Source organism: Miscanthus floridulus, chromosome 19 (genome assembly GCF_019320115.1).
Source record: "Miscanthus floridulus cultivar M001 chromosome 19, ASM1932011v1, whole genome shotgun sequence".
NCBI lineage: Eukaryota > Viridiplantae > Streptophyta > Magnoliopsida > Poales > Poaceae > Miscanthus > Miscanthus floridulus.
The window spans coordinates 19,561,025-19,570,398 of NC_089598.1; the positions used below are offsets into that span (position 1 = coordinate 19,561,025).

The following is a 9,374-nucleotide window of genomic DNA, read 5'->3' on the forward strand; positions in this document are numbered from 1 at the left end:
TGAGTTGGAACTCGCGTCAGACGATCCTATGGATCTGGATGATATGGTCTTCTCTGATGAGGAGGAAAGCGGGGTCGTTGTGACCTCGGCGGAGTGTCGTGATACCGCAACGTCGTTCGCTGGTGATGAGCTGGTGGTCGCGCGTTGTGCGGTGGATCCCTCATCGAGGAAACGCGCAGCGGGCATGGACGTCGTCGGTGAGCGAGCATCGAAGCGGACACGGTCACCGCGCCCCTTGACAGCGTCGTCGGCCCTGCCCCCACCTGTTGTTTGCGTGGTGGAGCAAGGCGGGCGGTCTGTTGAGGGGTGGACTGACACTCGCGCGTCGCTCGGACCGGTGCCAACGCGTGACTCGCGGTGGGAGGAGGACCTGCCTGCTATGGGCGTAGTCGAGCATGCCGGGTGATCTGAGGGGCGGACCGGGGCACGTGTGCCGCGTGAGTCGCAGTCGGAGGATACTGCGCTTGTTGCTCCGGTCGAGGATTCCCGAGCCAGGGGTTGGGATGACCTGCAGGTCGAGCAGGAGCCAGTAGGGATGACTTTGCCCCCCACCGAAGTAAAGCAGCGTGGGTCGCGGTCTGGGAGTGGTCCTCGATGCGCAGGCGCATTGAGGTCGGGGTCGGCCTTCAGAGTTGTGACGCTCGCCACCCAGTATGTCTTTCTCCGTTTTCTTTTGGTTTTTCGCTGGCTGAGCTTTTTGTTGGAGTGTGACTGACCCATACCTTCCGTCAGTGGCTTGGGGATGCCGGGGATGAGTATTGCCCCGACTGCTGTGCAGGAGACCTAGAAGCCCATTCTGCAGCATGTCGCGGTGGCAAGACCTTCCGTTCTGAGGATGGTGCCCTCCGGTTCGGCTGTTGAGGAGGCGGCGGCTATGGCATCAGTGTTAGCGGCGATCTCGGTGCCGATGGTGGTGGTGGCATCGGAGGTGACTCTCGCAACGGAGGTAAGGGAAAGCGAGCTTCCTGCCTTGCCGGGTAGAGGGTCACGTGGCTCGCCCTTGTCGTCGGAGCCGAAGGCACCGAGGGAAGACGTGGCCGGGACAGGGTCGAGACGCCCAGCGGTGGCCCAGGACGACGAGGTGGTGGAGATCCCATCTGACGATGAGGCAGATGTCCCGGTGGAGCCATCGGTGCCGTTGCAGCAACCCGCCGGTGATGTCACGTCGGAGCCGTTGGTGCCGTCGCGGAGCCTGGCGGTGGTCCAGTTGGTGGCTGGGACCTCTGGCGGGCCGGTGATGTTACCGCGGGACTTGGCGATGGCACGGTTGGAGGCTGGGCCCTCCGGCGAAGTGTCGAAGGGTGACCTAGAATGGCCCTGCCCTGAGCACCCAGCGAGCGTGCGGTTCATCCTTCGGGACTCCCAGGAGCGTCAGCTCTGGGACATCTTCGGAGGGCAAGGGCACGTCGTGGTATCAGAACTCACCAAGCTGACCGCGCAGCTTGAAAGCGCTCGGAAGTAGGCTTTGTTCGCCCAACAGTTGGTTGAGGGCGACATGCAGCTCGCGGTGGAGGTGAGTTTCCGGTACTTGTCTTTTACCCCTTGAATCCCTTATCGGTTGTTTTTAGCGTGCCTACCTTTCATAGGAGATAAGGAAGACGTCATCCCGCAAGTCCCACTTCCTCCGGTCAGAGTATGCCCGGATGGCCGAGCTCGAGCATCGGGCGGAGTTCGCTTGCCGCGAGTCCCGGGACCGGGCGTCCAAGGCGGCCGTGGCGCAGGCGGAGGGGCAGCGTGCGGAGGAGCGAGCGACTGCGGCCGAGCAAGGGCTCGAGGCGGCAAGGGTCCGCCAGGCAGAGACTGAGGCAGAGTTGCGAGCGTCCCTGGTGAACACCGAGGTGGCGCTTCAGGAGGCCTTGGCGGCCCTTGATCCAGAGCGCACCGCCCTAGAGTCGGCGGAGAAGGCCCTAGAGGTGGAGCGGAGGGCCCGATCGGAGGCGGATCGAGAGGTGGTCGCACTCTGGGGCCAGGTGATGGAGACGGAGGACACGAGTGCCCGGCTGCGTGTGCAGGTGGCTCGGCAAGCGGAGGATCTATCCACCCTCGAGGCTTCTCACATCGGTATGTACCCTTTTTGTTTTTTGTTGTGTTGGCTTTTCCCTCAGCCTGTTTCTGAGCTCGTTGCTCTTCTCGCAGAGCTGGGCGGAAAAGTGGAGGTGCTGGAGCGGAACCTGGAGATGACCAAGGCGACGCTTGGCCGACGTACGGAGGAGCTGGCCAAGTCCCGTTAGGAGCGTCGTGCTCTTGAGGGGGATCTTGACCAGATCCGCAACGTTGCCCAACACGTCGTTTCGGAGATCTTTGGGTCAGCGCCGAGCACCAGCGCACCCGCCATCCAGCTGGCAGAGGTCTTGGGGGAGGTCCGGGATCTTATCAGATCCGAGCTGTTCTACAGAGCGTCGGGGGTGCTGACCGCGGTGGGGACGCACCATCCGCACCTAGACTTCGCCACCATATGTAGCGGATACACTGAAGGCATGAGCATGGCGGACATCCAGTCCATCGGGGAGAGCTTGCTGCCGTACGCGCGGTCGGTGGTAGACCAAGTCTCCGCCGAGTGGGTGATGGACGTCCATCATGAAAACCTGGCCAAAAGCGTGCATGGAGAGGATGCTGCAGAGCTCTCGGATGGCGAGGAGCCTGGGTCGGAGGTGAATGTTGCCCCAGTTTTGGCCAAGCCGGATGCCGTGCCGTCGGGAAGTGAGCAGCCTGCGCCTTCGTCGGTTGCACCGTCGTCGGATGTCACCGGGCCGGCCTAGTAGCATGTAAAAATATAATAGTAGTTAGTAAATGTAGGAAGTTTTAAGTTCGTGGGGGAGCCCCCGTGTAAGATGTTCATGGTGTGTTTTAATGACTGCGATTGGTTTTTGTTCTTGTGATGGAGTCGCTCCGTTCGGAGAAGCTTGTTCCCTTTCGTTCCTTAGTTTTCCCTTAGCATAATTTTGTTTTAAATTTCTTTCTATCTCGTACCTGCCCATTTGTTCCGTAGGTCACAACTTTGCGAGCCCGGGGCATGGCCCGCGAGGCTCGACCGGTCGTAGCCGTAGGAAAAGGCGGGGTGCGATCAGTCGGAATGTTCTAAAGCAAAGTTACGTAAGGTAAAACAAAGGAACAAACTACCCCCTCGTTAGGGTAGGAAGGAATTTCTCCATACAAAAGCAAAAGAGTACTTAAGGTAAAAACAACAACAAAGGGGTAGTAGAGCCCCCTAGTGGAGCCCCCGAGCTCTCTGAGCCGAAAAGTGTTCGGGTCGGGGTGCTCTAATAGGAGCGTTCGCTAAGTAAAGGTAAGACTGAAACTTAGGAAAAGAGTAAAAGACATAGTTGTTCCAAGGTCCATGGAGAGGGCATCATCGTCGTCGTCCTTCAGTCGGTGGGCTGCCTCCCCGTCTTCTTCCTCCTTTGGCCTATCAGCCTACCTCACTAGGCGCTTGAGGAGCTAGCAGTCCTTGTAGACATGGTTGATCGGATAGTTGTGCTTGGTGCACGGGCTCTCCATGAGCTCATGAAAGTGGCCCAGAGTGTCTTGCCGGGGCTGTGTGCCCGCGTGATCGGCCGGGGCGACCGACACGAAGTTAGCCGGTTGGCGGCGATCCTTTCTGTTCTTTTTTCCCCTCTGCGTGGAGGGGCCCTCGTCTTGATCCTAGCGTCTGGCCTTACCTTTGTCGCGGACCCCGTTGAAGCGCGGCGGAAAAGGCACTTGCTGGGGTTGTTGGACAAAGGTCCGTAGTTCTAGGCTGTCAGGGCTGGGACTCCGGTCGACGCTGCACGTGTCTTGGTTTGGCCCGAGCTGCGCGTAGATGGGCGATCGGCATGGGGCGGTCATCATGTCAAGACGAGGGGCGGTTGCGGCTTCTTGTGCCACAATTGATGGTTGTGGCGATGACAGGGTGTAGTGCCCCATCTACTGCGTCCCTATTCCCCGGATGGGGAGCATGGTTGTGAGTCGGCGTCGCGATACAGAGCATTCCGCTTGCTAAACGGCGGCGGTCTCCAACAGTGCCCGGAGGTTCTGGTGGATTGCTCGTCCACGAGGGTCGTTCGGCTCGGGCAGGTCATGCAGGAGCATTGCCGTGGAGGCAACGTTCTGACTGGCCCAAGCGAACTGCGGGGGGTTGGTCCCCCGAACTAGGGCGTTGCGCTGGGGCTGACGGGCACAACCCCGAGCGCTGCTCGCCGGTCTATGTGCACGGGGCGCAGTGTGGTGCGTCGAGCATGTTGGTGCAGTTGGTGGCTGATGCGGCCACTGTTGTCGTAGATCCTCCCCGTGCTCACGTGTGAGCTCGAGGGTCCCCGCGTGGGGGCCCGGCGGGGCGTGGGTCCGGAAGGACTCTGTTACCCCTAGCGGCTATTCCGGGGCATCCGCCGTGGCGTACTCCCGGGTCCGATGGTGGCTAGGCGCCAGCCGATGCTGGAGCCATCACTCCCGACGTCGTCGTCCATGATGTCGAGGAAACAGGTGGGAGCATAGCTTGCCATCCCCACAAACTCAGACGTGAAAGGGTGCGGTGCCAGCACCTTTTGGAGTCCCCGGGCATATGCGTCCGCGGAAGACACAAGGCCGTAGGGGAACCAGCCGTATGGCGGAGTGGGGTTTGAGCAGAGAGTTTGCTCGGAATGAAGCACAGATGTCGCACCGTCGAAGTCGCGCGTCTTGGAGTCGATGGAGGACGTCCCTCCGACAGGTGCCGAGTCGCGAGCCTCCTCGTGGAGGTGGAGTACGCTGAGCTGGTCAGCGATGAAGTCCAGGCTCCAGAAGCGGAAGACCTGGTATGGCTCGAAGACGGGTGGAACCCGCATCCCGACAGGCGAGAGTGCGGGGAACTCCAGCGAGCCGAAACGAATCGTATCGCCCGAGCCCGCCACAGCGGGGGTGGCGGAGAAATGGGCCATCCGATTACCAAAAAAGTGTTGAACGTACAGCGTCTTCCCCATGGACAGCACCAACTATCGGTGTAGAAAGTGACCAACTAGTAAATATTTGTAGTTTTGCTGTACGTTGTGATCGGAGGTGGCCTAGCACTCAATGACACAGGATTTATACTGGTTCAAGCAACGTGCCCTACGTCCAGTCAGGGTCGATCGGTGACTTTATTCCTGAGCCCAGGTGCTCAAAGTCTATAGTGGGGGTACAAACGAGAAGGAGGAAGAAGGGGGTGTACAAGAGGTTTGGTCGGCTTCAACCAAAAGGGTCGCGGTCGGAACTGGGTGGTCCTACGATTGGGAGTGTTGATGTCGATCTAGTGAGTCTGAGCTTGAAGAAGTTGATCTCCCCTCACCGGAGGGAGCACATCCCCTTTTATAGATGAAGGGGATGGCTTTTTACAGGTGAGAGGGAGAGAGTACAGATATTTCTAAGCCTTGCTGCCTACGGTGATGAAAACTAGATAATGGTTGAAGCCCCCTAATACTGTCGATGTCACTGTAGGATGTCAGATGTGCACGGGAGGTCGAGCTATCTTCTTTAGGAAGGATGACGCCGGTACCTGCAAAATACTTCTGGATGCCCAGTGGCATGTGAGGAGCTGTGCTATGTTCACCCGGTATGGCAAATCCTGGAGCCCATACCGCAATCAATGTCCAGAGACACGCGGATGGGGCTTACCATATGGGAGTTTCTAGCGGCCCCTACAATACTTTGTGTCAGGGTGGCTACAGGGCACTGTTCCGTGTAGGGTATGGTCCTTGGTACAGTGGTTTTGACTTGTGAGCCATGCCTTGCCTTTCTCCGCATGCCTTCTGGTTCTTTCTGAGCGGGCGTCCCCGGTCGGATGGTCCCCAGTCGGTTCTGGTGCGTCAGTCAGAGAGTAGCGATGAGCAGGGTTTTCTATGAACCCCGGTCGAAGACACGGGGTCGAGGTTGGAGGCGGTCCTCGGGTCAGGTTTTCCGAGCGGAGGCCGTGTGAAGGCGGCCGGAGCCTGAAGCCAGCGCTCTGGTCGAAGAGGCCATTCGGAGTTGGCATGAGCCTGAGGTGCTCCGGTCGAAAAGATGGGCCGATGACGACCAGGGCCTGAAGCGAGTGCTCCAGTCTATTGAGTTCAGACTCTTGGGCCTGTCCAGAAGAAGAAAAGGCCGTCCTCTTGGGCCGAGTCTTGGCGTGGAAGCCGGTCCCCGAGGGACCCCGGGTTTATGAACCCGACACCGATCTTGCTGATGTTATTATTGTCATTAGTTTCAGCAACATCAACCTGCCCGATCGAGATCGATCTAGATCGGCCTCACATCCTTTTAGTCCATCATTTATTTTGTTACATTATGACAGTTCTTACTTTAAACGACAGATTATGTTTCATCGACTGTTCTACTTTGATCTTGATCGTGCATAGTATGCGGTTAGGGCATGTCTGATCTTGAGAAGGTTTACTAGCTAGTTGAATCTGGTCTATAGCTCGCTATTATAGATGTATCGATCCGGTCGATCTCCACTGTTAGTACTTTAGATCAGAGGATGCTAGCTGGTAGATTTGCTTTCGACCAGGCATGACCCTGGTTGTTTGCTATGCCTGCATCGGCTAAATAGTCGATTCGTCTGTACTTTAACGCTTACAGTATGTCTTCATGAGTATGTTAAATATGGATAGATATGTTTATTTTAAAGGTTTGATTTATCGTCTTTATCATGGCTGTCATCGATTCGGTCGAACCCCACTGTTAAGGATAACAGGTTAGGTCTGATGAGTTTATAGATCTGTCCAGGTTAAATAGCGATTGTTCACATGCTGTAATCCTTTTTCTACCTAAATCAACTATTTTAGCCGATTCGCCTGTGCTTCCACACGTGTAGCATATCTTTCAGAAAACCTATCAATGTATAGATGGTTTTATGGATTATTCGGTTTTAGTTTGTTATCATCATCATAGCTGCCATCGATCCGGTCGAACCTCACTATTGATGGTAACAGATTAGATTCAGAGCGTTTGTAGATCAATTCATACTAGACAGTCGATTTGTTCGCATGTTATATCCTTTCTCGTTAAACTCATCGGCTCGATTGTTTACACTGTTAATATTCACCTAGCTGATGATTTCACTTATATCTAGGTGCATTGTACTTGTTATGATAAAATCAATCGCGACCAGCAAACATCGCAGTCCTTAACAGTCGATTTCTTCGCGTATCGGCTATTTAGTCAATTTTCCCGTCTAGCTGCTCCCGAAGCGGCACACTTGGAACAGTCTGGGCAAAACCGGCATGTTTCGTCTTAAATTACTGATAAACTTTCTCTCCTTGTCAATTGCAGGTCAAATTGACTGGCACGCCTTCGGAAATTCGCAGAGTCGACTGGTCCTGCGTTGAAGTCAAGCGGATCTCCAGCCTTGCTCCATCAAGCAGATCCTTCTGGCTTGTTGTGTGCCAGACGCATCGACATATTTTTACGCCGACAGGTGTTGTCAAGCTTTGAGCCACTTAGTGCCTTTGTCGGGCCAGACCTCTCCTTTCGCTCAACTAGAGACACGAAGAAAGGGGAGGAGGAAGAGAGAAGAAAAATCAGAAGCATTTATCTACCCATACTTTCTAGTGTTTGTTCTTGTTCATAAGTGAAATAGAAATGAAATAATGGTGTCCTGACTCATGAGACTCATGCAGGTTAACCGGACCTAGGCTTGTATGAGCTGAGAGATTTGGGGAACGAGTAGCACTCTCTAGTCGAGATAAGGGTAAGCTTGTTGTGGGCCCTTGTGCTTCAATAATCAACGTGTGTTTGATGAAAGCTGGGCATGAATTGGATCTTGCACTAGCGAATTCTGTCACGATGTGTATCACATTCATCTTGCCCAATTTTATCTTGATGTGTATCATGTTCCTTGTGTTAAATTTGAAATTTCTAACTGATGAATCGTAAGGACAGTTCCATATGCCTAATTTTATTTGACATAAAATTGACGTTATCAGATTCATATTGAAAATTACCTATTATTATGACTTTATATCAGAAAAGTGAATGTCAAAGCAATTGTTAATCAAAGCATGGTCCTAGCAAAATACTCCTTGTTATTCAAAGAAGAGGGTAACTTGTTAGAACAGTGAACTTGCGCATCATTATATATTTTTCAATATGAATACGATAACGTCAAATTTATATAAAAATATAATAATCTAGTAATTATCGGTAAAAAACTCATTCAAACAGAAAATACGCTAAATAGAGAGAAAGTACATTCTCATATGTATGATATCTAGTGAAAGGTGTTGGGGGCGGGGACGGCTACGCCTACCCCTTCCATGTGAAAAGGACCAACGCCTAGTAGGGCCAAGAGCCTCCATGTAATTCCCAAACCATTGGGGGTAGGTAGGAATGTTACCTCCTCCTACCTTCCTTATAAATAGAATTCAAGGGGCAATAGAAAAGGAATTTCCCTTCATTCTCAAATCCCTAATCTTCGCACTTCCTCTCATTCTACTTTTCCTGCATGGGATTAGTACCCAAGGTTACCCTTCACCCTGGTGATGGTACCTATCGCCCCATTTGGTGAAGGTACAAGCGAAGGTCTATATCTCAACAAAGGCATATCACTCTAGTGTCCATATGAAAAAAGTGGATTACTTGCCGACTTGTGAACAACAAAACTACCCATAAGCTTGAACTGAACTTGGGCAGACTACTAAAACTAAGGCCCTGCTTGACCTGAACTTGCTTGAGGCCTTGCTTTGATGCTGGGTTAGTCAATCTTGCTTGAGAGACGGCCATGTAGCGAACGCAAGAAGCAATTTTTTACACACCTCAACTACAGGCGCCTAAGATTTAAAAAAAAAATCTGGCTATTTGATTTGCATACTACTGGTGATCTTTTTGGGAAAGGGGTGAGGGTTGCCGTGGTTAGAGTCGGTGAAGAAAAAATAGTAGTTTAATGGATTTTTAATTTATTTTAAGATGAGAGATAAAAAATGTTCCTAGTATCATAACACTGTTCTGGCAGAAAAAACAAGTCGATAAAGCTGAAATTGGGGTAAGCCGAACGGGGCCAAGTGTGTTGACACTCCAATCACCTTCACTTCCAAATAAGGTCTCAATTCATCAATCATTTGCGAGATTGCATCCAAACAAACAACTATTCGACATGGCGCCATCATCCCTTGAATGAATGGGTTTCTACTTTTTTTCGAAGACGTCATCGTCCCTTGAATGAATGGGTTTCTACATTTTTTTTCGAAGACCATGTGTGACTGCCGCTATGCAATTCAGTTATTTATCGACCTTGATGCGGGCAAATTACTCATCCACATGCACAGGTAGCCCATGACTCTGATAGAAAAATAAAATAAAATACTCTTTGAAAATATTATTAATTAAAAAAAGCTTTTTAAGTTTAAAGAAAGTTATCTAAAGACAATATTTTGGTAAAACTTTTGCAAGTAAATTTTCAAAATAAG

The 9,374-nt window shown here is 52.5% G+C and overlaps 1 protein-coding gene across 1 annotated transcript; it reads left to right on the forward strand.

Annotated features, from left to right (window-relative positions):
* The first annotated feature begins 1,495 nt into the window (after window positions 1–1,495).
* Window positions 1,496–2,231, forward strand: LOC136525670 (uncharacterized). The gene is made up of 3 exons (XM_066518579.1): window positions 1,496–1,513; window positions 1,587–2,012; window positions 2,106–2,231. Exons 1-3 carry the CDS (start codon window positions 1,496–1,498, stop codon window positions 2,229–2,231), a joined length of 570 nt encoding a protein of 189 aa, XP_066374676.1.
* The last annotated feature ends 7,143 nt before the right edge of the window (window positions 2,232–9,374 follow it).